This window comes from Emys orbicularis, chromosome 15 (genome assembly GCF_028017835.1).
Source record: "Emys orbicularis isolate rEmyOrb1 chromosome 15, rEmyOrb1.hap1, whole genome shotgun sequence".
NCBI classification, from domain to species: domain Eukaryota; kingdom Metazoa; phylum Chordata; order Testudines; family Emydidae; genus Emys; species Emys orbicularis.
This window is the reverse complement of record NC_088697.1, coordinates 33709215-33737033: the sequence shown is the minus strand read 5'-3', so window position 1 is coordinate 33737033 and position 27819 is coordinate 33709215. Positions and strand designations below refer to the sequence as shown.

At 50.4% G+C, this 27819-nt stretch overlaps 1 protein-coding gene across 1 annotated transcript; it reads right to left on the bottom strand.

Annotated features, from left to right (window-relative positions):
• Window positions 1-9120: 9120 nt before the first annotated feature.
• Window positions 9121-17177, bottom strand: IL10RA (interleukin 10 receptor subunit alpha). The gene is made up of 7 exons (XM_065417275.1): window positions 17063-17177; window positions 14314-14434; window positions 13938-14116; window positions 13205-13374; window positions 11960-12110; window positions 10632-10756; window positions 9121-10101 (listed from the first exon to the last, which is right to left on the bottom strand). The coding sequence occupies exons 1-7, from the start codon at window positions 17124-17126 to the stop codon at window positions 9121-9123; spliced, it is 1791 nt and encodes a 596-aa protein (XP_065273347.1). The 5' UTR covers window positions 17127-17177.
• Between the last annotated feature and the right edge of the window lie 10642 nt (window positions 17178-27819).

The window sequence follows — 27819 nt, the reverse complement described above, 5'->3', positions numbered from 1 at the left end:
AGAATGGTGTCCCTAGCCTCTGTTTGTCAGAAGGTGGAGATGGATGGCAGGAGAGAGATGACTTGATCATTGCCTGTTAGGTTCACTCCCTCTGGGGCACCTGGCATTGGCCACTGTCGGCAGACAGATACTGGGCTGGATGGACCGTTGGTCTGACCCAGTACGGCCGCTCTTATGTTCTTAGGAGGGGCCGTGCTCTCTGGCCCAGGCCAGATGAGTCAGGGTGGGAGAGGGCAGCTCTGTAGCTGGCTCTTGCTTTTTCATGAAATATTACAGCCCACCCTCAACACATTGTCCCCTTAAATGGCTGCACAGGACAGGCCTTGTGATCTGTGGGCCCTCAGCCACTGGGCCGGAGGAGGAAGCAGCTGGAGCTCCCTCTTTCATCAGTCCCACTACTGCTGAAAACACCCAGCGAACGCACCTGAGAACAGGTGTCAGGTACATGGCTGGGAAACAGGCTTGTCCTCTGTGACTGGACATACCTGCCTCTCTGTACCCAGACAGCCTGTCCATTTCACCCCAGTTCAGCACTCTCAACCCCAGGGCATTGCTGCGTGCCAGAAATGCACGTATATTGGTAACCTAACCTTTCCCCTCTTTCATGACAGGCCACTGGCTCTGCAGAGGTGGTTGCATTCGGTTCTGTGAGCAATATCCGTTTCCCTGTGTCTTTGCTGCTCGGGATACTGCTATCCATTACATGCACTGTCTCTCTGTCCATCCTCACTGGGCTGGGACGCGGCCACCTTAGCTTGTGTGTGCGGCTAAGAAGGAATCAGAGCAGCAATGCGGTGCAAGTAACAGACTGGACTTCAGCGTCTCACCAGGCTCTGGCCCCGTCCCTGGCACTGGTGCTCAGACAGCAGCCTGCTTTGGATCACCAGGCTGAGAAGAGAAAACATCCCTGGCCTCCCTGTGCTAGGCCCACGCCCTTCAGCGGCTGAGAGTCATTACAACCTGGTGGGCGGGTGGCTTTCGGGAAGCTCCTTCCATTTCCCAGTGGAAAAATCTCCTTGTCCCACTTCTCACTGCTCATTAGTAGTATCCCGGTAGCACGCAGGGCCCCATGCTGGGGGCCAGGGTCCTGCGAGGTGCTGTACACGCAGGACAGAGACGGTCCCTGCCTGGAGGAGCCTGCCGTCTCAGGATCACGTGAGAAATGACAGGTGGGCCCAACAGACGGACTGGGAGAGCCCGAGGTAACAGCACCGTGATGGCTGGCGCTAAATGGCCCCTCGCCAACTCCTCCGGGTGACACCCAGCTCAGAGGTGCCCAGCTGATCCTCCCAGAAAGAGCCTCCAGAGGGGATGAAAAGCGGATGGGTTGGTCCACATTCAGCCCTGCAGCCCTGGCTGCCCTGGTGTGTCGCTGTCCCTGGGTGGGAGCAGGAGACAAGGACAGGCAGCTATTGGCTGGTCTGCAGCCCCACTAGCCTTTCCCACTGGCCTTGCTGCCTAGTGCTTGGAGAAGGGGAGGCTGCTCCCCGGGAGCCAGGCAGCCACCAGTCTATCTAGTGCCGTCTCTTGTCCCAGCTTTCCCACGCCTGTCCAGGGGATTGAGATTTCCCCTCAGAAAAACCCTCGTCATGACTGAGGCCTATTGGGTGTTGGGAAATCCTGGGTCTTCCCCAGTCTCCTGTTTCAATTCCCCCATTCACAGGCCTGCCCGTGGCCTCAACTTGGCATCTGAGGCAAGTGACTTCCTCTCCAACACCGAGCTGCTGCCCACAGAGTAACAGCTGAGCACGTCCCCCTCCTCCTCAGGAGCAGAGCTGTGGGAGCCGCACCTCCCCTGGCCCCAGGAGCAGGGGCTGGTCCACATCTACAGAGAAGTAATGCATTGGGAACTGGCCGGAAAACCGTTCCCAGAGTAGTTATCAGTGGTTCACAGTCAAGTTGGAAGGGCATATCAAGTAGGGGCCTGTAGAGATCAGTTCTGGGTCTGGTTCTGTTCAATATCTTCATCAGTGATTTAGATAATGGCATAGAGAGTACACTTATAAAGTTTGCGGACGATACCAAGCTGGGAGGGGTTGCAAGGGCTTTGGAGGATAAGGATTATAATTCAAAATGATCTGGACAAACTGGAGAAATGGTCTGAAGTAAATAGGATGAAATTCAATAAGGACAAATGCAAAGTACTCCACTTAGAAAGGAACAATCAGTTGCACACATACAAAATGGGAAATGACTGCCTAGGAAGGAGTACGGCCGAAAGGGATCTGGGGGTCATAGTGGATCACAAGCTAAACGTGAGTCAACAGTGTAACACTGTTGCAAAAAAAGCAAACATCATTCTGAGATGTATTAGCAGGAGTGTTGTAAGCAAGACACAGGAAGTAATTCTTCCGCTCTACTCTGCATTGATTAGGCCTCAACTGGAGTATTGTGTCCAGTTCTGGGTGCCACATTTCAGGAAGGATGTGGACAAATTGGAGAAAGCCCAGCGTAGAGCAACAAAAATGATTAAAGGTCTAGAAAACATGACCTATGAGGGAAGATTGAAAAAATTGGGCATGTTTAGTCTGGAGAAGAGAAGACTGAGAGGGGGACATAATGACAGTTTTCAAGTACATAAAAGGTTGTTACAAGGAGGAGGGAGAAAAATTGTTCTTGTTAACTTTTGAGGATAGGACAAGAAGCAATGGGCTTAAATCGCAGCAAGGGAGGTTTAGGTTGGACATTAGGAAAAACTTCCTAACTGTCAGGGTGGTTAAGCACTGGAATAAATTGCCTAGGGAGGTTGTGGAATCTCCATCATTGGAGGTTTTTCAGAGCAGGTTGGACAAACACCTGTCAGGGATGGTCTAGATAATACTTTGTCCTGCCATGAGTGCAGGCGACTGGACTAGACGACCTCTCGAGGTCCCTTCCAGTTCTATGATTCTAATATTGGCTCCATGCTGTGCTCTCCCTTCTCCATGACCAGGTCCCGATACAACTGCTCTGTGACCCAAAGTAGCTTGCTCTTAATGAGCCTGCGGGGCAGGTACACCCGGCCAATGTGCTGGCTGCAGGCAGGGCTGCCCCACACAGAGGTGCCGGTGGCAGGGTGTTCTTTGGGTGTGAAATCAAGCATGCCCCTAAACAGTTTTGTTCCCAGACCCTTTCTTTTCAGGATTGCTTTGCCATTTGCCCAGTGACGGGGATCCCACCCTGCTCTGTTCACCCCCCGGTCCCTATTGCCTGAGCGCCCAAATGTCAGGCCAGGAGGACTAGACTGGAGTCTTGTGGACCTGCTCAAACGGGGACAGTCCTGGTGACTCTAGTGGCACGGGATTGACTAAGCAAGTCTCATTCCCTCCTTCCAAGGGTCCAGCTTTCTCCACTTCTCCTGGCCCAGGGAGCAAGGCACTGGGACCACGGGTCAAACCTGGTCTGCCCCTGGCCCAAAAGAAGATGGGCAATTTCTTTGTGCAAGCGGGAACCATCACAGTCTCTGATTCCTGTCTGACTCCCCCACATTTTCCACAGTGCTCGGCTTCGGTGTGGGGTTCTTCCTAGTTTCGAGTGGTCACAAAGGCTGGGGAAATTCCTGGGTTCTCGGTTTCTTTGAAAAGGAGCCCAAAAAGCAAATGCTCCATTTCTACTGAAATGAAAGTGTTGCAATTTTTGTTTCTCAAATAACTTCTCCATCTGCTACATCGTCCTCAGTTTCTTCTGCTGTGCCCGGCTTCCTGGGGTGGGGAGGGAAACATGGGCCATGTCTGTATTGGGAGCGAGCCCTGATTTCAGCTACTGATGCAGCTGCACCCAGTGCAAGCTACAAGTGTAGACTAGCCGAGCTGCATGTGCACCGGCTCAGTTTCCTCCCGCTTGAGACACCAGTGCACACCTCGGCTTCCCTTGTCTGCCCCAGGGCTGGAGTCTGGGGAGACGCCTCACACTGAACCCCACACGGCACTTCCAGCCATGCAGCTTGGGAGCCACTGGAAGGAGAACGATTCTGTTCCCACTGTTCTCTGCTGTGGATGTGTTTCCTGCAGGGTCGCAATGGAGCCTAGTGCAGGGGGCTGGGCGTCAGGAATCCTGCTGTGCAACCTTCAGGAGATGGCGACAATGACCCCGGCAGTATGGCCAGGCCTAGCTCCTTGCTGTCTGTAGAGCGCTTTGAGATCCTCTCTGGAGCAGTGCTAGAGACGGGCACGTGCTGTTATTTTATATGGAACGGGGAGCTGTATTTTCACACTTTGGAGCTGGAGTTGGGAGCTTTCCACCACTAATCACTCATGTAAAATACACCGGGGCAAAGGCAATTCACTCCTTGTGTGCCAGGATCTAGTGCCTGGCAAGACCCACTCATCGTTAGCATGTGCATGTGAAGAAGGGCGGCAGGGCCCTGTGCTGAACTCTTTGCATGGTACAAAATAAACAGGGAACGTAGAAAACTCACAAGCAGAAGTTTACAGAATGTGTTGATGGGCCACAGAAATTGATAGTTATTTTTGTACAGGCGGGGAAAATGCCTTGTACAAAATGAGACTGCAACAAACTTCCCTCTTTAGTGAAGCAAATTAACAAACATGGAAATTTGGCCGTACAACATGAATAACGAAAGCAAATACTTCAGAAAAGCCCAAAATGCTTGTTCATCATTTTCTGGTTGCCTGGTTCAGGACGTGAATGTCCCTTAATGCCCCACATGCTGGCAAAATAGGAAATCAACAAAACAGCATTGAAAAATGAGGGGTGGGCAAGCTAGTGTCCTGGCTAAACTCCAGTCTAGGGAGGAGAGGCATGGCCTAGACACCGGAGCAAAGGACGAGGAGGCAGGAACTCCCAAGTTACCCCTGCACTGGGCATTGGCTCCCTTCATCACCTCAGGAACGGCATTTCCCCTCATCATGCCTGAGTGAAGAACACTGACCTACCTTAGGGGGATGCACCATTCATTAAAGACCCAAACTGTAACAGCATTGTTCTGTCTACCTGAACACTTCTTGTCATGGCAGTGGGTTTGGCGTGCTTCACCCCACTGTGGGCGAACGTGCTTTCTGTGCAGTGACTTCTATGGAAATGTATGGGCATTAGGATATGTTATCTGTGATTGTCAGCTACGTTGCAAGCAGCAATATCAAATCGTGGGTCGCGGCCTTGCCTCCCCAGCTGCAGAGCGTTTGTGCTCTCTTGCAGAGGCGTTCAGCTCGCTACAGACTTTGCAGGGAGGAGGCTCACGAACTAGAGCTGGAGACAATCTGCAAGCAATGACAGTGTCTCCAGCACTGAGGGAGGGAGCAGCAGAACCAGCTTTCATTGCTCTGTGCACTTGTGTATTCTCTGCTTCCTTTGGGCTGCAGGGGGTTCGTATAGACACATGCCATAAGCAGAGTTTTTGTAACACCTCCTCTTCTGCAGTGCAATGCGAACCTGCCGATAAATATCATCATCATCATCAAGAGTGACCACCTTTAACTTGCTACAAATGAATACACTTGGCTGTCCCATGAACACAGAAATAACCCCCTAGGAAAGTGCCCTGTGGCAGTTTGGTTTTGATAGGCAGGTAGGTGCCCTAGGGGGATTGCGTGCAGGCTGAGCAGGGCAGAAGGGAAGGGATTCTTGAACAGTGCATGGGAAAATGGTTTGTCAGAAAGAAAAACACAAAGAAAAAGCAATGGTCTAGTTCAGCGGAAGGAGTGAGAACAGAATCAAAACAGACTATCTCCATGGCAGGGTTTGCAGGGGAGCAGAGCTACAACCACAAGAGAAGGCCTGCGAGAAGGGTGCTAAGTCTGAGTGCAGGAGACCTGCAGCTGCATTGAGCTGGGACATCAACAGGAAACAGAACGGGTAAAAGTCACGGCAGGGGGAAGAAGCTGTCCTCTCCCATGGCCCCTTCCTGGGGGTGGGGCGCTGTGTAAATACTCGTGAGCGCAGTAGGACTAGAGAAGTGCAAGAGAGGTGACTGGAGAGCTACAGACTGGTTGCAGCACCTGGGGGCTGGGTTCTGGGGCTTTTTCGCTCACTTCCTGCACGTGAGAAACTGGTCCTGGGCCAGGAGCCAGCCAGAGGGAGTGTGTTCAGCCCTTCTAGACCAGATTAGTGAGGCCAGATCAGGGGTCGACAACCTTTCAGAAGTGCTGTGCCGAGTCTTCATTTATTCACTCTGATTTAAGGTTTCGCCTGCCAGTCATACATTTTAATGTTTTGAGAAGGTCTCTTTCTATAAGTCTATAATATATAACTAAACTATTGTTGTATGTAAAGTAAATAAGGTTTTTAAAATGTTTAAGAAGCTTCATTTAAAATCAAATTAAAATGCAGAGCCCCCCTTACCGGTGGCCAGGACCAGGGCCGGCTCCAGGCACCAGCTTAACAAGCAGGTGCTTGGAGTGGCCAAGGGAGAGGGGCGGCACCTGCGGCAATTCGGGGGCGGCAGGTCCCTCACTCCCTCTAGGAGCGAAGGACCTGCCGCCGAACTGCCGCCGCCGATCGCGGCTTTTTTTTTTTCTTTTCCAATTGCTGCCGCCGATCGCGATCGCGGCTTTTTTTTTTTTTTTGCTTGGGGCGGCAGAAATGCTGGAGCCGGCCGTGGCCAGGACCCGGGCAGTGTGAGTGCCACTGAAAATCAGCTTGTGTGCCACCTTTGGCATGCGTGCCATAGGTTGCCTACCCCTGCTCTAGCTGTTTGATAACATGGGAAAATGTGCAACACTGGTGGAATTTCCTCTGGACTTTGAGTTGGGTCAGTTCCTCCTTTCATTAGAGGAACTTCTACTCGGTCACTGAAAGAAACCGTTTCATCCAGCCCTCTGTCAAATACTGCACAGTTTTAAAAATAAATTAAACTTGAACGTAACAAGGGGAAACTTCCTGTTGTTCCGAGAAGGACTCTGCTAATAGAACTCATGGTATTACTCCAAAGTCCTACTCATCAGCTTGTGTTTAGGTAACCGGTTTTACTGAAAAAACCCACAGTGAAGTTTCTCTGAAATTTGGGTGACTCTAGGAGAATTCCTGAAATGCCCTGGTAGGAGTTTAATTTAACCCACAACAAAACCCTTTGACATTTTGTTGCGTTTCCATGTCTAAATGTAAGAAGAAAAAGCGGAAATGGGGCGGGATGTGCCATTGCTTTGTAGCTTGTGTCATCACTTAAATCTGTGTGACATGAAAGTAAAATTACTCCCATTCAGAGGGGAGAGGGGTTGCTGTGACCTTAAGAATCTCTCCCTGCCAACGGTCAAAGGGTTCACTGTTGGTTAACAGCAACTCCTACCAGGCCTGACAAACGCCCTCCACCTAGCACACTTCTTTCGTGGGCTGAGTCCATCGATGATGTCATGTGAGGGCGCTAATAGAAAACGTATGTCATACTGATGTGCATCGTCAGCGCGAGATGTGTGGAGGGATGCTATTTAAGGAGTTGTGTATAGGTGCTGAAAATACCTTTCAAAGGCTGTCACCAACCAAGAGAAAAACTGGTTTCTTCCAGCCAGGAGGTAGGAGGTGTAGCTCTGTCGGAATGGAAATTGAGCTTTATAATGGAAACCCTATTTACATGGGACGTCTCCTGGCGGCTGGGCAATCAAGAGGGAGGCAAGACACTGGAGAATGAACCACAGGCAGTTGCCCTGTCTCTGAGGGCAGACAATGAACTTTGAGGAATAAAACGGGAAGGCAGAAAGACCCCCTTTTGTCCGGCACCTGAGGAGGCAAATGGACAGTGCATGTATAGTCATGAAATCAGGATCTCAGTCAGGCTTGGCTAAAACGGGGTGAGATGAACGAACTTAGACAGAAGGTTAGCTGCTAAGTTTAGTCTTTAGAAAGTATGTCATGGTTTTGTTTTATACGTAAGCATCCCGTTTCCATTATCCTTAATCACCGGCGCTACAGTTTTAATCTTATGAGTGTTTTCACTATACCTGGATCTCAGTGCTGTGGTGTTATATAGGAGCTGATCCAGAGTTGAGTTGTACAAGCTGTGTACACTGTTCCCTTGGAGACAGCAAACCTGGTATTATTGTGAGCGTTCACCACACAAGGGTCTGGACACTACAGGGGAATGCTTCAAGGGGACTTAGGTGCATGTATTGTTAACTTGCAAGGCAAAGGAAGGGCCTGCATAGTCCCAAGGGAGATGGTTTGGAGGCTAACAGACTGGAGTTGTCAGGGAGCTGACACCCAGTTAAGCATCAGCAAGTGTCTCTTTTGCAGGAGGAAGGGGTGTAACACAAGATGACTCTCAGTGCTGGATGCCCTGAGAACCGTCCCAGTTGCCCAGTTTGCACAGGTATAAACACGACAATTGGTGCATTTCCTGTTGCTGGTGATTTGTCACCGAATGATCCAAATTTACAGGATTCGCTTGGGAAAACTGCATTCCACTGCTGCCAGCTTATGTGGAACCGCAGGAGAGAAGCTGACTATCTTGCTCCTGTTCCTTCAGTTCTGATCTAAAAATTCTCTTTCTCGTGTGCACAGTAACGGCACAATGTTGCAGTTCCCTGCTCCCAAGAAGGGAAAACCCAACTGTGGCTTTAATACTCACACACAGGTAGATACACTGAAATAAATAACATCATTTGTCTTTTATATATTTAAAAATTAAATAACATTTCTGTGTACAAAAGAGGCAAAACATTTCCAATAGTCAACACACAACGCTCATAAATATGTCAGGGATCTTGCTGCTGTTAACAGCCCTTGCGTGAGAAAGGAGAGGAAAAGGATATCTCTGGGCCTCAGGACTAATGTCCACAGCAGAAATGCTGCACAATTGTAATACAACTTATTGCCTCTATCCTTTTCTCCCCACAGACACTTTATATATTTCCAGCAGGGGAGAGACACGTTCTCTGTACGAGTGGGGATGGGTGGGAGAAAGAGTGCGAAGCTCTGCCCTGAAAACCCTGGCCAACGGCTCTGTTTGATGGAGGCTGCACTTGTGCATGGGGGGGTAGGCAGCAGCTGCCTCAGCTCAGCCGTTCTGATGTCTCTCCCATCAGCACGACTTTCATGGTGTTGGTAATAGCTTATCACAGTAGCTGCTCCCACAGGGACACCGCTACATGAGGTAGTTAAGAACAAATCAGACAAAGAAAGCCTGCTATGCGCGCAGCTCCCCTTGTGACCCGTCGCTCCAGTCCAGGAGCAGACTCACCCCGGCCTGGCCTATAGGCGACTGTCCTTGCATTCAGACCCCAGCAGGCTGAGACAGTCGATTTCCAGGCAGAGTCGCTCATTTGAATGTAAGCTGGAGATGAGAGGCAGGGAGCCCAGCAGGTCTGTGTTGAAGATGCCCAATGCAAAGGGCGCCTTGGGGAACTCGGGGAGGGATTTCGAGGGCACAGAAATGCCCAGTGCCCCGTAGTTCAGCAGACTTGAGCTGTTGCACTCCAGCCTGCTTGTAAAACCCTGGGAGCCTGATTCCCTAGCGAGCACCGTGTCTGCATTGTCGTAGGCGAGCCCTGGGGATGCCTGCTTCAAATAGCCTTTGGCTAGGGCAGGCTCAGAGCAGCCCATCTCCAGCGTGTTGTCTGTCCCACCAGGGCTTTGTGTGGGCAGCTGTCCCTCAGCTCTGTCCTGCTGCCTCTCTACTGTACCCTTCGGCTGCTTCAGGTACCCACGAAACTCCACAGCCTCCTGGCTGAGTCTCCTGGCCAGAGGGGAACAGTCACGCTCTCTTTCACGTTGGTCCTGCCCCTCATCCACAGATGTGTAGTCCCTGCCGCTGGAGGAGAGCGTCAGGCACAGGGAATGTCTCGCCAGGCTTATGCCACTGTCGTCACTCCCTGGCAGCTGTCTTTGGTAGTCCTGGCTCTCTGAGCCCGAGAACTGGCTCAGGCCAGAGGAAGAGTCTTGTAGGCAAATGCCGCTGTCAGTGCTGGTGCAGCTGCTGTCCCCCCCTGCTAGGCCTTCCAGCTCCAGCAGGTGTTCGTGGTCATCCGGGGAGGTCAGGAACGTGCAACCCTTGTCTGGTGGCTGTTGTGCCGGGCTGGAGCCGCTGTCTGTGCTGTGGTGCTGCACAGTGTCCCTTTGGCACACGGAGAGTTGCTGGATTGACTCCTCATCCAAGCACACAACCACATCCCTGGCCCCGAAGGGGAAGTGCTCATGCTCGTGCTCTGACCCGGAGGGTTTTAGGAGAGATTTCTGGGCGGGGCGGAAAGAAGCAGGAAGATGGGTTATCTGGCTTTGTTCCCTCATCCCCTACTTGTTTCTGTTTGTTGCTTGCCTCACTCCCCACATCTACACCCACACCAGCACTCGCCACGGGGGCAGTGCTCGGCTGCTGGACCCATTGCAGCTGAGCTGAGCAACCCCAGCTCCCACGGACGCCCTCTGGAGCCACCCAGGCTCTGCAGGAGTGATCATCAGGCCCAGGGTGCCGCAAAGTGGGCAGGAAAACAGAGGCAGTTTGGAAAACATGAGCAGTGTGGACTGGTGGCAAGAGCTGAAACTAGACCCGGGGGCTTTGAGTCCTGGGTCAGCACCCTGCCTCCTGGAGAACACGGCTCCCGTAGACTGGGAACCGAAAAGCTCTGTGCTCACACAGACCAGCAGTGCTGTGTGTGGCAGGGATCTGCCTGCCCACTGCACTTAGCAACACTACGCCAGAGGGACCCTGGCACACCGGGAGTCAAAGCGATGCTCATGTGGCCATTAGCGCCTGGTTGGCTTACCAGTATGGCTGGTGTCCTCATGGGTTGCTTTACATATGCACAGAGTAGAAGAGTGCCCAGGAGAAGAGTGGCTGAGAAAACCAGGAGAACGATGCCAACGCTGACTGATATAATCCCCGTGCTCTCTGGAAAGGAATAGCAGACTGGAGTTAGTGCGCCATGTGGCACAGGCTCTTGAGTCACGCTGCCATTGCATGTCCGGCAATAGGCGCACATGGCGCCCTGCAGAGATCAGGGACGTGAACCGCGCCGAGGCTCTGACAAGCGAGGTGTGCCCAGCTCTAGAGCCTTTGATCTGAGGAGCCCCCTGGACTTCACACACAACCCTCCTGTGAAGTAGGGGAATACCCCCCTTTTTACAGGTGGGGAAACTGAGGCACGGAGTGGGGCAGTGACTCACTCAAAGGCACTTGGTGAATCAGTGGCAGAGCCAGGAAGAGCATCTCCGGGTCCTTTGCTCAGTGAATGAGCCTCCCTCCCACCCACAGCACCGAGGGAACCCTAGATTAGACTGGCTCTCCAATGTGCCATCAGGGCTTCGTAACATTTCACAGCCTTATGTCCTTAAAACATATCAGTGTGTGGCTAGTGTGTGTGTGAGGGGGGATCTCTGGAGGGCTAGTGTGTGTGTGAGGGGGAATATCTTGGGGGGGAGCTGCGTACGTGTGACAGGGAGGATCTCTGGGCGTGTATATGGCCTGGCTATAGGATTTTGGGGCTCCCCAGTAGCTTTATTCTCCAGGGACACATCACCACAATCTCCTCTTCCCTCCCACACAAATTCCTCCAGTCCCTCCTCCCTCTCTGCCTGTCCCTGTGCGCAGTAGCTATTGCCATATGCTATGCACAGGCAGCAGCAGGCCCCAGAGGCTGGATGCCCCTGACCTCGCAGGACGTGGGAGTCATCTCAGCCACATGGCTCTGGGAATGTCGTGAGGACTCCAGAGCTGGCCACGTGGCTCTGCTGTGTCATGGCGGGGTCCCTCGAGTGGGGAGGCTCAGTACCACCTCAAGAGCATCCTCCTTGGGGGCACTGTCTGGGGCAGAGTCTCCCTTGTGTCTAAGCTCCAAGTGGAGCACAGGAGGATCTGGGGAATGGGAGGCATCAGGCTATGGCTACAGCTCTCTGATTCCGAGAGCTGTTCTGCCCTGGACCCAGCCCCAGGCGTGAGTTAGAGCAGCCCAAGAGCTGCTGAACCGTACGTCAGCAGCACGTGGTCCCTAAGGGTCCGCATGGCAGCTGAGGAGCGGGCAGGGAAATATCCAGCAGTGGCTCTGCCGGAGTGATGGGTGGAGCTCAGACCAATAGACCCAGCATGTCCATTTACCGTCCTTCTCGGGGATCGTGACACACTTCTCCTCGGTCCCGATGGAGGGGACTGGCCTGGAGAGGACACGTGGCTCTACACGGACGCAGTACTGCTCGCCCCACAGGAGCATGGGGATGTCAAACTCTTCTCTGGTCTCCACCTGCACCTGCTGAAAGAGTCACCAGAAGGACTGTCACCTTTGGCAGGCTGCGCACTGGTGACCAGCACAGAGTGGCCCGGGCTGGGGCTGCAGACCAGAACCTGGGGAGTTTCTTGGGCATTTGGAGGTGGTTCCTTCACCTGATTTGGCCCCTGTGGTTCTGGGTCTGAACTGGGCCCGCTTTCGGGCTGGCTTGGGCATGTTTTGGGAATAGCCAGACGTTCCCGTGAGCAGCTGATCTCATGAGATTCCCACTTTTCCAACAGTGCAGATAGTTAAGGGCGCAAGTGTGGCCTTGTGGGCTGGGACCTGGGGCAGCAGGGACCTGGGGCAGCAGCTCAGGACTCCTGGGTTCCATTGCCAGTGCTATCATCTGTATCTGTAACTTTCACTCTATGCATCTGAAGAAGTGAGGTTTTTACCCACGAAAGCTTATGCCCAAATAAATCTGTTAGTCTTTAAGGTGCCACCAGACTCCTTGTTGTTTTTGTAGATACAGACTAACACGGCTACCCCCTGATACAGTGCTATCACTAACCTCCTTGGTGACTTTAGGCAAGACTCTTATCTCCCTGGGTCTCAGTGCCCCATCTGTAAAATGGGGATAACCATCTATTGAGATTGTTTCTTACTCTGGGTCTGAACACAGAACTCCCTGGCCCGTGTCGCGCTCTGTCTGTCCATATTAGAGCAGGTCAAAAATTTAAAATGTTTCTCTTGAAAACTGTTGCCCTTTCAAAGTTGTTTTCATTTTACGGTTCATGGTCAATAAATGTTTTGGTTTTTGTGAAATTCTTTATATTTTTAATTGAAATGCTCATTCTCATTTTTTCATTGACTGAAAACCGACTCAACAAAATATCCCAGTGATGGATTTGGGATCTATTCCAGTACAAGTGTTGATGAAAACCTCATGACTTATTGTTTAAAAAAATCAATATTGTTGATTTTTTTGTAAAAAAAAATAATTAGTTTAAATCATGGCAATTTTTCAACTTAAAAATGTCTTGTTCAAAACATCTCAACCAGTTCTAAGTATGAAGGCCATCGACACTGCCCCCAGCCCCATGGAGTCTGGGTGACACAAGTGCTGGCTGTCTTACCTGGAGATTGTCTGACGCCCTCCTGACATACGTTCTGTATTGTCTACCATACTTTTGTATGTCTTTGTATGAGACAGTCTTGTTCCCCACTCTCAGGATCAGCTGCTGCAGGCTCACGTGGATGGTGTTACCTGTCACAGACAGACTCACATCTGATAGATGCAGAGTAGCTGGAGAAACATAATACAGAATCCGTGAGAATTGTTTCTCTTTTGTGCCGCTCACAGAGGTTTGTTCTTAGAGTAATCACAGGAGCCCAGTGTCAAAGAGCACTCGGCCCACATGCATTTCAAGTTCTGCTCTCCGATTCTATTCTATTCTATTCAAGTTCTTAGCCCACCCTCATCATCCTAGCATCTCACCCCTGGCAGTAGTGCATTAGTGACGTGACTAACATCTGTCACATGAGGTTTGTTCAAACTAAACCAAAACAGTTTGTCAGAATGAACTCTGCCACCCTGACGCGGCCATGGACTCTCTTGAGCACCTTGGCCAGAGCACGGGCTGCGAGTGCTTTATGAATGCAGCTGTCGTTACTAGCACTTAGTGACTAGGCACTGAGTAATCATATGGCAGGGGTCAGGAGTAAGCTCCCCAGCTAAGCAGAACTATAGCTCTGGCACCAAGCACGTGAAAGCTATTTGCTAACAGCTAAATCAAGTTTACAGGATGCAGTTTCGTGGCTATGGATTTTAGGGTCCAGAAGAGAAAATGATAGAAAAACCCCAGGTACCTTCTTTTAGGGAAAAAGCGTTCGTCCTGCTCCAGCCAGAGGTGTGGTTTCCAGATACTGCCCTAACTCTTGCATAGTAGCGTTGAGAAGGGTCCATTGTCTGGTAGGTCAGATCGCAGGAGTGCCCAGAGATCCCAGTGCAGTCTGGGACAGCCATCCAGGGCCCGGACTTACCATATCTGTAGGGAGAATGTCACTCCTTAATTAAATACTTTCTGGGTGTGGGAAGCATTAGGGCTGCTGGAAAGTTAACTCAAGATTTCTATGAACTGATTTGCACGTTAAATATCAGAGCAAGTGTAAAGCAAACGTGAAATATGCCTTGTGACTTGGGTTTTAGAGGAGATTTCATCTCCCTATGGTCCTGGGTACTTACAGCTTATATTCCACTTCATACAACGTGTCGCTGGAGTGGTTCACTCCGGGCGTCCAGTGTAGTACGTGGTTTATGATGTCAGCAACAAATCGCACTTTGCCTGGTTGGGACAGACTCTCACCTGCAGGAAGGAATCAAAAGGGAGAGTTTGCAACAGGCCAGTCCTGGGGAGGAGCCAAGGGGCCCAGGTGCATTGTGGGGTGTGGTCTTATTGCAGTGATGTGTTCACCTCAGCACACACTCCAGAGCTGGGCCTGGGGAGATGTCCCTGTGGACAGGAATGCGGGGAAAGTTCCAGTCTGTCTCGGAAACCCAGCATTTGAAGCAACAACCCTTTCATTCTACTCATCCTCTAGCAGGGCCCAGAACATCCTTCTCCGAGTGAGTGTCTCCTCTGCACTTATCATGGAGAAGACACAGACCCTCTCCACAAACAACAACAGGGATGAACTCTGCTCCCCCTGGGAGCTTCTGCAAAGGATTGGGTCATAGTCCATAAATATCACCTCCCCGGGAGCAGCTACATCATCTCTGCATCAGCTGCTCTGCTTTCTCCCTCCCTCCATCTTTCTATCATGTTCTGTCTTCTGCTGCTCCACCTTCCACCCCAGTAGAACCTTCCTGAGCTTCAGAGCCCCACATAAGTAGCCCATGAACAGAGTCATGACTGCAATGCCAGCCATATGGTCCACAACCCCCTAGTCTCTCCTGCTGCCCTGTACGGTGTCCTCGAGCCCCCGGGGGGGCTCAGTGTGAAGCTGCGTGTGTTTGACTCCATCACTGCACCTGGGCTCGCTCATTTCAAAGGAAAGGGAAAGAACATTTTAAGCAGAGTGCTGAACTCTCAGTGGTCACACCCTGATGGTTCAACTGTGAATGCCTAGGGCCAGCAGCTCAGCCTCATACCACCTGCAGTGACTTTTAAAATATCCAGTAGGTGCTGTCCACACTTAACACGAAAGCCGCAGAGTGAAACTCCAAGCAAGGAACTTGCTGAAATCTTTCTTTCTTTCTTTCTTTCTTTCTTTCTTTCTTTCTTTCTTTCTTTCTTATTAATACCAACAAAAAAAAAACAGAGGTGAGAAGCACCAACTCGTGGTTCCATCTTGAAAATTTATAAACAAATGTTCACAGGTTTCTGAGTTGGGAAATTCATTGAAACTGGCTCTTTACCACAATTTCAGTTTTGACAAATCTGCATTTTTCAGTGGTAAAAACTTTTTTGTTGAAAAATTCCTGACCAGCTCTAATCAGTATCCTTATTTTGCAGATAGGAAAACTGAGGCCGAGGGAAGTTAAGTGACTAGCCCAAGATCACCCAGGAAATAAGTATCCGAGCCAGGAATAGAACCAGGTCCACAAGTCCTAGTCTCCTGATCAGTTACTGGACCACGAAGTGTTGTGAAGAATATTTATTTAATATTTTGACAGTGCTTTGGCAATTAAATTGTTCGATGTTTTCCTCTTCCCCCTCTTTGACTGAGGAATGGTTATCTGACACTAGTTTGATGAACTTAGAACCACCTGACAGTTATTTGAAATGACACAGAAGTGCTGTACTTGCTAGTGACCGATTATGGTAAAGGCAGAAAAATGCAGAGATATTTTCAGAAAAATCAGTCAGAGGAAACCCAGTTCCTAGACTTGACCAGGTGAGAGTGGCATTCTAGGGAATGGGCATGGAGAATGGATTTTCTAACCAGACAAAACACTGGCCGTGGAATTTTTTTTTGAAAGAATTTCCTGTCACTTTGTTCCTTTCTGAAGTTGCTGCTGGTTTAATCCAACTGAGATGGGCAAGGAGCTTGCAGCCCTGGGTATTTTGATTTGTGGGCTGTGGAGGGACATCTTCCTTGGTGTAGCCAATACAAGCACGAATACAATGGCAAGTAAGACCACTCAGAGAAGGAACACATCTGAGAATGACTCTACCCTTTAGACAAAACCCTAGGAAGACTGGTCCAGTGGTTAGGATGAGATTCAGGACACCTGGGTTCAATTTCCTATTCTGTCACAGACTGCCTCTGGGACCTTGGGTAACTGAAAACTTCAACGACTTAGTTCTCAGCTTGCATCCAGCCATCCTGCTGCTATGTGGAGGGGAAAGACCCCTGGACTTCAAACACCTTGTGTCTTCTGAGCTATAACATTTCCTGGTCCAATGTCAAAATATTATCAGCTAACAGCAGTCGCTGCTTTCCTGTTTACCTCCTTTGCAGCAGTTGCTGTTCAATAACAAATATGAACCCACCATCTGCTCCCAAAGCCATGGTGTGCGAGCACTAGTGAGCAAAGCTCAGGAGGGCTGGTGACACTGACTTCACAAAGGGTCATTGCAGCGACAAGGGGCCATGTTCACAGGGAGCTGGGGTCCAGATTAGCATTCCCCGAATGGAGACAGACGATGTACAGGGACAAATGGGGATTTCAGGCGCTGAAGATGTGTACTTCAACCAGAGGAGAGAGTGAGGGACAAGCTATCTACACCCCTTCCCTCCTGCCGCCCTGCCAGTGTCACCCAGAGAAATCTTATGTGAAAGCAAGGATACAAATAAATATGAATTAAATATTAAAAATCCAAGAGGTTCCACACACTTCCTCCTGCCCCCAGCCCACCTAACCAAGCTCCGAACCTGAACCCTGGGCTGTGAATCACAGCGCTGAGGAGAGAAGGGAGCAGGAGCTCAGGATTAGTATTTAAGAAGTAGGGAAGTCACTGGCTGCTGATCAAGGGATGAAGATGGCTTACCATATATCTGCAGGCAGAGGGACACCACCACCCCCACTGTCAGTGCTGCGAAACCTGCTGCCATCCTGGGACCCGCATTGTCCGCAGGTGCCTAGCTGGGAGAGCAGAAAGCAGTGATCTCTGTGAGTTTCGCTAGCACCCTTGTTTTTCCTCTGGGTGGCTGAGCTCAGTATGACGTTTGAGGGGGCGTCAGCGTAACACCACAGCTCTTTGCTCTTTCCACATTTCTCTAGTTTCCGCCCACTCCTCTGCGGCTCATTTGTCAACAGCCATTGGGTATTTCCTCCAAGTGGCCTGAAACGAATCATGCCAGGGACTTTTCTATGAAAAACTGCTAGTTAGAGAAAAAAGAAAATAGCACCAAATGGTCTACCCACCCGTTGGACAACTGTCCCTTTGCTATTACAATAGAATGGAAAAGCACATCTCATGCCCTGTGGGCAGGGTGGAGAAAAATCAATGTTTAAACAAAATGTTTTTATTTTGTTATTTAAATTATAATCTCTTTCTTTTTAAAAATAAACCAGTTTAAAGTGAAATCTGAATTTAATACAAGATATGTTTAGGCTTCAATTTATTATAATCTCTTAAAACATTTAAATAAAAATTAAATGTGCTGAATCCATGAGTCTCAAAACTTTGAGTTAAAGGCTGCTTTTCTATATAAAGAAAGAATTAATGGAAAAACATCCAACTTTTGAGATCAAGCTGTTATAAATATGGCACAGTCAGTCATGTACTGTACTAAGAGCTTGTTTTGTTTAATCAAATAATTTGATATCCTGATGTGTGTTTAATTAAATTCCAGTTACCATCCTAAAGCAGCTTGACACAAGTCATGAGCAAACAGTTATATGATCAAGTAAATAAGCAATATCTCCGCCACCATTTTCTAACATAGTAAAATGTACAAGTAAGTAATAAGAAACTGAAAATATTCAGCTATGTACTGTGCTTAAATATAGTTATAGGGCTACTCCTAGGTAGCAAAAAGATGTACCAAATTTAGTGTAAAGGCTCTATTTAGTAGTAAATCTACATATTTTAAAGGTTATATCAACAAATGAGAATGCACCTTGCTTTAGAAAATAACTGAAGTACAAATGGAAAAGTCGATTAAAATCAATTATTTAAATTGCAGCTTTCCACTTGGTGATTAAATCATAATTTAAATCAATCCACCCTGCCAGGGGGAGAAATTCGGTCCCATGCAGACAGACCAGCATTGTCTAGTGCATGCAGTGACTCTTAACAATGATTTTACATAAGGGTGTGGGAATGGCCAGACTGGATCAGACTATGGGCCATCTCGTCCAGTGTCCCATCCCTGACAGTGGCCGGCACCAGCTGCTTCAGAGGAAGATGCAAGAAACCCTGAAGTTATGAGATCAGCCACCTCCAGAGAGAGAATCTTTCTGACCCCCAGTTGTCAGAGGTCAGATCATGCCCTGAAGCAGGAGGTGTGATAGCTCTTCCTAAACTCTTGGTTGTGTTTAAATGTCCTGTTCTAAACAGCAGGCGTTGGGGATTTTCTGAAGACACCTTGGCATTTTGGCAGGGGCCACTGGGCTCTTCAGATTTCAGGGTAAAGTATTGGGTGGCATCTTACAGCCCGAGGTCAAAGTGGTCTCTCTCAGATCCTCCGAGCATATAGAGCTAAGGCACTGAACAGGGGTTTCTTGCACATGCTTGAGCTGGGGTGTGGGTCTGGCCATGCCACAGTGCCTCATTCATGCCCAGCATGCTAGGACTGAGTTGGACATGTGGCACTTGCTTTGTACTTCAAGCTTTGTAAGGTCACTGAGTTTATTTGAATGCTTTGTTCTGCTATTGCAAAATGAATCCAAACCAAGCCCCTGGCTGGAGGGTTTTTCCTGCGGGTGATGAGCAGTGCAGCAGTCCTCATGTGATAGAGGTAGTTTCTGTTTCAGAAACTCAAGAAGAACTCGGGGAGGAGGAGAATTTCCCACCTGTGCCTCATATTTGTAAATAAACAGAACGAGACAGAAAAGGCCCAGAGAAACTGAGCAGATGTCAGCCTCTGGGCACTCCCGTGATGGGCAAACTTAGCCAGTTCCTGGGCTGAGCTCAGGTCACTGGCTTGCAGAACTCCACAAAGGAGAAGAGCTAACCAGGCCCGTTCCTAGAGCAGCAGATTGGGTCCGCTGGGTACTTGTAAATGTCTTAAGCAATGAGGCTTCCACTGCCCTCCTCAGGACGCGATTCCAGAACTGAATAGATGAGATCTCGAAGGCAGGAAATTTCTCTTCTGAATCTCCCCATTTTCCTGGGTATGCCCCTGCTGGCACCCTGCAGATGAGCCCCTTAAATTCAGCTCCTCACCCAGCCCAGATGTGAATCTCTAGCTCCTGCAAAGCCTGGAAATCCTACAGGAACGTCAGGGCTTTTGCAGGGACCCAGGAGGTGAGAAATGCAGGGCAAGGTCCCAAGCCCATAAGAAACTAAACGAATGGGAAAATAAACACTGCTACCCCAGCTCTAGACCAGTGGCACTCAGTGTGCTAGGGACCAGGCTGCGTACAGTGGAGTTTGTGGGCGGAGGCAGCAGGAGGGCAAAGGATGAGGCAGCAGGTGTGCACAATTCCACCTGCTACAACAGCCCTGCTATACCCTGCTTTCTCCTGGGACTGGAGAGGGGGAAGCTGCTAGTCCCCTGTCAATTCACAGCTGCCCCCTGAGTCAGATCTGATCAATGTTGACTAGAGAGTCCTGCAAGGCCTGAAATGAAGACGCCAACATTCCACGCGCGCTGCTACTTTCCGTTTCAGGCAAAACCCTTCAAACAAAAAGCCTTAGGAAGAGAAATGCAGAAGGGGGAAGCACTCGGAGAGCAGAGCATGGCCGGCGATGTCCAGCCGGGCAGTGGGTTGAGAGGCCTGGGGGAGGCTGTGCCGTTTAGAAGAAAATGAAATGGACTTAAGGAGAAATCGCAGCTGTGAAGCACACTCATTCTGAGAGTGCTGGTTTCACACCCCAGCCCGGCAGGGCTGGAGCTTGTTTGGCAGGAAATATCGAGGGCTGCTCCTAGCCCCCTCCCCCACTCATACACACTGGCTTCCCCATGAATTGAAGAGAGCTCTGCTGGAGACTCTGCACCCTGCGTTCAGCAGCACAGCAGGGGTTTGCACGCAAGGTGTGCTCAGAGCCAGAGGGGTCAGGTAGCTTCAGCAGCGTTCCCAGCACACGTGTTTCAGACACAGCTGTCACATGGGAGGCCTGAGATTCAGAGGTGCCCATTAGGTTCTGCGGAGCAGCAGGTGCATCCTTTCCAGATCCGTCCTGTGCATTCAGCAGCACAGCAGGCACCTGCAGTCCCGGGGGCCTGGGGCCGTTCAGCGGCAGGGCAAGCATGTGTGTTCCAGACATGGCTCGTACCTTCGGCAGCATCGCAGGCACGTACGTTTTGGATGTGCCTGGGCTGTTTGCAAGCGCCATGCACTGCAGACATACCCAGTATCTGCAGCTGTTCACATACTGCCTCTGGGAGTCCTCTAGTTCCACATGTTACACCTCCCATCTGTCTGCCCAGGACGAGCCAGACCTCCCTGGACATGGGCTTGGCGTCCTGCTACAGGGAGCTGATGTGTCAGACTAAGGAAAGAGGAGAGGACCCTGGACTCCCCGGCGGGTTAATCTGCCCAGCCCTTTGTGGGCAGCAGACAAGATAGACTTTGCTCTTCCTCAGCCCTAGCCCTCTGCATATCCCACAGTCATCTTCATCGGTTAGCCATGTGCTGGGCTGGATCACTTTTCCATTTGCAGACACCTCCAGCCCTGTCCCACCACCTACCGGGGGGTGATAATAAACCAGGGCAGCATGGCTGTGCCTATACCCAGCTCTGTACTAACCCTCCACAAACCAATCTGTCCTGGAGAGGGGCGTTGGGTCTGCTCAGGAGGGGACACCGGGTCACAGGCTGAGGAGGGGCTGCTGAGTTTCCCTTTCATGCTCCAGGCTATTGACTAATCTCTGCTTTGACCACCTACTCCACATTTCCAACACACTGGAAAGCACCCAATGGCCTCACAGAGTGACACGAGTTTCGATAACTCGGTGAAGTTCCTACAAGTGGCAGCCAAGGGGGTTAGAAGAGGGGACAGGGAGCTGTGATTCAAGGATCTGTTCTGGGTTATGCCACTGACTCACTCTTGGCCTCGGGCATGTCACTTCATCACTGCGTGGTTCCACTGGAGGAATTTTTGCTGCTTGTGGGGTGTTTTGTGAGCTTTAATGAGCTCGTTGTCCATGCTAGCTCTGGGCAGTGCTGCTGTCAGAGTGAGTGAGGCACTGCAGAGCATTGGCCAGGGCTCAGTGTCCAGTCCTGTTATAACTGCCCAAGCAATTCTCATTACTCAGAGATTTTCCCAAAGCCGCACCCTACGTTTTTCCTTTGCTCAGATTCACCCCAGTTAAAAGATTAAAACTAGGAAGCCGGGGAAAGTTTGGCTTGGCTCAAGATTCCATCAAAATATCAAAAAGCTAAAAACATCAGTGCTGGGGAGAGGTGTGGGCCGATGTGCTGGTCCTGGGGAGCAGGCCCAGCGCATGGGTACATGGGGGCCAGTCCCACGCTGGTGTCACCTGCATATCCGAATGACGCCTGTTCTGTAGCAGACACAAGAGCAGGAGCTGGGTGAGCTCTGTGTTCTGCTGAGCTCTCTCCTGCCCCAGCTGCGTCTGTCCCAGAAGACCCTCTGTGCTGAAGTCAGACATGACAGGCCAGGAAGCAGGTTCCACTATGGATGAGGAAGAGCCAGAATTGTTGGGTGGTGGCAGGTGTTGGCAGGCCGCCTTGTTGGCTGGCACCAGGCTCTGCTGTTACTTGTCCCCCCATTTGTCTGTCCGTTCATCTGTTGTATTGTGAGCTCTCTGGCCAGGCAGTCTGTTCAGTGCCTGCTGCACTGGGGCCCCGATCCCTGACTGGGGCCCTGGGGTGCCACAGCAAGAGAACTAATAGCAATGAGAACCAACGTGCAACTCTCCCGAGCACCTCTGAGTCTGACCCCCGCTCCATCCCTCTCCCCACACAACGTAACAACGGGTCCCAAGGGGACCACGCAGGGACTGAGTCTGACAGTGAAATGCCAAGTTACGGGATGGGGCTGCCGCTCAGCACTGTAAAAACAGCCTAGAAGCAGAAGTGCAAAAATCTATTCCCTGGTGATCACATTTTCAGTGGAGTCCATTGAGTTGCCCCCTGCCCCCCATGGGGACTGTTTTGTTTCATTGGGACGACTCATTTTCCCGTTGTGGGCCCCCTTGTCTCACCAGAACCAGGTGCCTCCATCTCTTTAACGAAATGTCCGTGCAGCGGAGGAGTTTGCCCAGGATGACACCAGGTGCGCACTGTTGGGGTCTAAATGGGCATCGCACAGCATGGGCTTTGCAATAATACCTGCGAAGTTACTGCTCTGGCTTGAGGTTTTGTTTCATGCTGGCTGTTCGCAGGGTAATGCAGCAGCAGCTAGAGCTGTGGGAAGCTCTTTCAAACCAGAATGGCTAAGCCTTCCTCTTGTCCTTTTGTAAATACCGTCGGTCCCAGAGAATGCATCGGGGAGCCTGACCCTGCAGCACTCACTGCCGAGTTGGATGGCTGTTGCTCAAGGCTATTTATGTTACTAACGTGTTGGTTACACAGCCATGTTAGCATGTGAAAATGCAGCTGGGGAAAGTGAACAAACTGTGAGGAGTCCGCAGGTCGCACAGAAAGGTGCTGGGGATGAAGTTGATTAAAGAGTTTTGTGTGACTCGTTGTTTCCTTATTTGACTTTGTAAAAATCACTCTTGGAGTTGCCCCAAGGTGAGTCTGTAAATCAGGGGTCGGCAACCTTTCAGAAATGGTGTGCCGCGTCTTCATTTATTCACTCTCATTTAAGGTTTCACGTGCCAGTCATACATTTTAACGTTTTTAGAAGGTCTCTTTCTATAAGTCTATAATATATAACTAAACTGTTGTTGTATGTAAAGTAAATAAGGTTTTTAAAATGTTTAAGAAGCTTCATTAAAAATTAAATTAAAATGCAGAGCCCCCGGACCGGTGGCCAGGACCCGGGCAGTGTGAGTGCCACTGAAATATCAGCTCACGTGCCGCCTTCGGCACCCGTGCCATAGGTTGCCTACCCCTGCTGTAAATCATTCTCCGAGGCAATGGGTGAGGTGAAAGGGAACCCAAGTGCTGGCAGACACAGGGACAGGCCAAATTCAGATCTGGTACACGCATGTGCAAATTCACTGGCGTTGTACAGGCATACACCAGGCCTGACGAGCCCCCTCCAGCTCTGCACAAACAACAGAGCGTGAAAACAACAAATATAGGGGCGGCAAAACAAAATGAACCCCAGAGTCACAATGGCACAGGAAAGACAAACGTGCATGTACTCTACATCCATCCGCCTCGTCAGACAGTGTCTGAAATGCAGTAACGGCCAGAGCAGCCATTCTGCATCATCACGACATCCAGTCCAATCACAGGGGAGAGGGGAAGGGCATGAGAACCCTTGCAGTGCGTGGGCTGCATTTGCAGCTGACATATCGGATGCCTGCAGCACCCAGCCCAGTGTGATCAGCAGGTGCAATGCTGACCTTTAGAATGTGTGACAAGCCCCCAATAAAGGACACTATGGCAAGCAGCTTCTGAGACGAGTGCTGGAAAGGAGCTAGTGTTAATTTCCTTCCCACCTAGGCAGCTGTTCATTACCTGGGCCTCCACCTTCACCATTTATGATGCCAATACACTGTTGTCAGGAGCTGCTGCTGCAGGGTCCCCAGGTCTGCACCAGGGACTGAGTAAAATGCTAGCGGTGCATGTCCTGGTGCCACATGGTGTGGAGAACAAGCTGTGTTCTGCTGACTTCAGCGTGCCTGAGTGAGAGGAGCTGCATCCCCCTGTATTGCGCACCTGGGCGGCCTCCCCCGTCCCTCCCACCAAACAGGAATCTGCTCCCTCCACAAATGCATTCTCAGAACTGACACAGACCCTGGGTTCCCTCTCACTCCACAGGACTCACTTCCCTCACCCCGGGTGACATGGCAAAGCTGTGTAGGGGTTTGGGCGGGAATGTGTGGGTGGAGAAGGATGATGATTGAGAGACTTCTGAAGCAGGAAGAATAGCAAATATGGCAGGTGACCCGCTTGGCTTCACAGAGAAATCTTTGGTGAGCTTAAACACAAAAAGGAAGCTTACAAGAAGTGGAAACTCAGACAGATGACTAGGGAGGAGTATAAAAATATTGCTCAAGCATGCAGGGGTGTAATCAGGAAGGCCAAAGCAGGTTAAGGACTATTTAGAAAAGTTGGACATGCACAAGTCCATGGGTCCAGATCTAATGCATCCGAGAGTGCTGAGGAAATTGGCTGATGTGATTGCAGAGCCATTGGCCGTTATCTTTGAAAACTCGTAGTGATCGGGGGAGGTCCCGGACAATTGGAAAAAGGCAAATATAGTGCCCATCTTTTAAAAAGGGAAGAAGGAGAATCCGGGGAACTACAGGCCGGTCAGCCTCACCTCAGTCCCTGGAAAAATCATGGAGCAGGTCCTCAAGGAATCCATTTTGAAGCACTTGGAGGAGAGGAAGGTGATCAGGAACAGTCAGCATGGATTCACCAAGGGCAAATCATGCCTGACTAACCTGATTGCCGTCTATGATGAGATAACTGGCTCTGTGGATATGGGGAAAGTGGGGGTTCCCCTGGGTGGGGGATGTGATATACCTTGACTTTAGCAAAGCTTTTGATACGATCTCCCACAGTATTCTTGCCAGCAAGTTAAAGAAGTATGGATTGGATGAATGGACTGTAAGGTAGATAGAAAGCTGGCTAGATTATCGGGCTTAATGAGTAGTGATCAACAGCTCGATGTCTAGTTGGCAGCTGGTATCAAGCGGAGTGCCCAAAGGGCCGGTCCTGGGGCCGGTTTTGTTCAACATCTTCATTAATGATCTAGATGATGGGATGGATTGCACTCTCAGCAAATTCGCGGATGACACTAATCTGGGGGGAGAGGTAGATACGCTGGAGGGTAGGGATAGGGTCCGGAGGGTAGGGATAGGGTCCAGAGGGACCTAGACAAATTGGAGGATTGGGCAAATGAGGTTCAACAAGGACAAGTGCAGTGTTCTGCACTTTGAACGGAAGAATCCCATGCACTGCTACAGGCTGGGGACCAATTGACTAAACGGCAGTTCTGCAGAAAAGGACCTGGGGATTACAGTGGATGAGAAGCTGGATATGAGTCAACAGTGTGCCCTTGTTGCCAAGAAGGCTAACGGCAAATTGGGCTGCATTAGTAGGAGCGTTGCCAGCCGATCGAGGGAAATGATTATTCCCCTCTATTTGGCACTGGTGAGGCCACATCTGGAGTTTTGTGTCCAGTTTCGGGGCCCCCACTATAGAAAGGATGTGGACAAATTGGAGAGAGTCCAGCAGAGGGCAATGAAAATGATTAGGGGGCTGGGGCACATGACTTACAAAGAGAGGCTGAGAGAACTGGGCTTATTTAGTCTGCAGAAGAGACGAGTGAGGGGGGATTTGATAGCAGCCTTCAACTACCTGAAGGGGTGTTCCAAAGAGGATGGAGCTCGGCTGTTCTCAGTGGTGGCAGATGACAGAACAAGGAGCAATGGTCTCAAGTTGCACTGGGGGTGGTCTAGGTTGGATATTAGGAAACACTATTTCACTAGGAGGGTGGTGAAGCACTGGAATGGGTTACCTAGGGAGGTGGTGGAATCTCCATCCTTAGAGGTTTTTAAGGCCCGGCTTGACAAAGCCCTGGCTGGGATGATTTAACTGGGGTTGGTCCTGCTTTGAGCAGGGGGTTGGACTAGATGACCTCCTGAGGTCCCTTCCAACCCTGATATTCTATGATTCTATGATGGGGGTGTGTGTGTGGAGGTTCTCCAGCCGTGCAGTGGGAGAGGTCCAGCTGAATAGTCATCATGGTCCCTTCTGGCATTAAAGACTAGGAAATTGTGCCTTGCAGCTAGAGGCTGGGTGTGCAAGGGGCCCACACATACATCAAGCAACCCTGATTCTCATTATTCATAACAATGGCTTACGGAGTTATTGCACTTTAAGTCAATATTTAGGAAAGCCCTTCCATAGGTCAACAAACACAAGAGAATTTCATCTTTATTTTCTTTATGTTACAACACAGAAAGAATTTAGGCAGATGGAAAAACTGCTGTGTGCCTAATAACCCATCCTATCTATTGCATCTCTAGTCGTCTGTGAAATGGCAACAGTCAAGGACATGGGAGATGACTGTATTAATTTTTGAATGTTATATATCTCTCTGTGGGTTTGGTGGTTATTATGCTGCTGACTAACAAGTACTAAACAGTAATTAGAAAGGTCAGTCAAGCTTTGGCTGCAGGAACCAAAGACAATGGCTTTAGAGAGTAGGTGTTAATTCCTTTGATGTTCACCTCCACTACTCAGAGCAGGAAACCTGCCATGACAATGATTGCACTTAGGGGACAAATGCAGCAGCACCATAGAAACTGATGGAGGGGACCTGTAGGAAAGCAAGTCCTCTTGGGTCAGATCTCAGCAGGTGAGGGACAGCTTAGCTCTCACTGGCCCTGTTGGGTCAGAGCTGCATAACAGCTGAAGACAGGAACTTGGTACAACTAAAACTGCAGAAGGGATTGAGCAAATGCAGGATGTAGTTACCTAGTGGAATTTGACCAGGGAATCTTGGCTAACCCCCCGACTCTTCCAGAAAGTGCCACGGGACCTTCAGTGACCACGAGAGGTCTGGTTCTGAGTCTTAAGGGAGTGAATTGTCTACGTCCTGGGAAAAGACGTCTCCTTGGTAGGGGTTGCGTGGGCACTGACTCAGTGGAAAGAGTGACACTGAATCACCAGTCCCACTTCTTCAGATACCCTGCGCTTTCCTGGTACTCTCTCCTCCAAGGACTGTCCATGCCAGTTTTTGCCAGAGCTGATATGATCACAGAACGGATAAGATCACAGCCTGTGGTTGTGTGGCTTCCAGCTAAGTCAGAGAAACATTCACTGAATGAGGATACTCAATTACTGCTCTCTATGGCAATGCAGCCTAAGAAGCAATAACCTGCCCGGGAGCCAAGTTACACACTGAAGAGAAGCTGAAGGCTTTGACTGTCTCTAAGGCTGCAAGTCTTTCACCGAGGTCATGGATTCCGAGACTTTCAGGGACCTCCATGACTTCTGCAGCAGCCCGGGTGGCTGACCCCAGGGCCCCCCGAGCAGCTGGGGTGGCCCCAGAGCCAACCACACTGGCTGCTGCTCAGGCAGCCCCAGGCAACTGATCCCGGGCCCCAGAGCAGTGGTCTGGGAGCAGCAGTGGTGCCCCGGGCCGCTGGCCCCCCGCCCCCCAGAACAGCACCATCCACAGGAGCGCCCCTCCCCTCCCCAGCACCTAAGATTTAGTTGGGGTATTTTTAGTAAAAGTCATGGACAGGTCACAGGTGCTGGGATCAGTGTCCAGAAGGAAGCCTGAACCACCCAGTGCATAGAGAAGCTGAATCCCCACAGCCCTGCAGCTTGTGGCCTCACTGATTCCTGCACAACGCGAGCAAGCAGCTTTTGGATCTGCAAGTGTTTGAAGCCCATTTTCCAACCGCCAACGCAAGGTGCTTTGTTCTCATCACAGTGCATCTTAGCTCGGAAAACTGCATGCTGGTCACATGTCGCAGCACCCTTAGCAGGGGGAGGCATCTGGGGGTTTGGGCAGTGGCTGGAACGCAGGGGGAT

Bases quoted from the DNA above. Each gene is read 5' to 3' on its own strand.
- IL10RA (XM_065417275.1), bottom strand. From the start codon at position 17,126: ATGGCAGCAGGTTTCGCAGCACTGACAGTGGGGGTGGTGGTGTCCCTC. The intron at 13,375-13,937 runs GTACCTGGGGTT...ATGTTTCTCCAG, and splicing joins CGCTTTTTCCCTAAAAGAAG to CTACTCTGCATCTATCAGAT. The intron at 10,102-10,631 runs GTAAGCCAACCA...CGCCCCGCCCAG, and splicing joins TGAGGACACCAGCCATACTG to AAATCTCTCCTAAAACCCTC.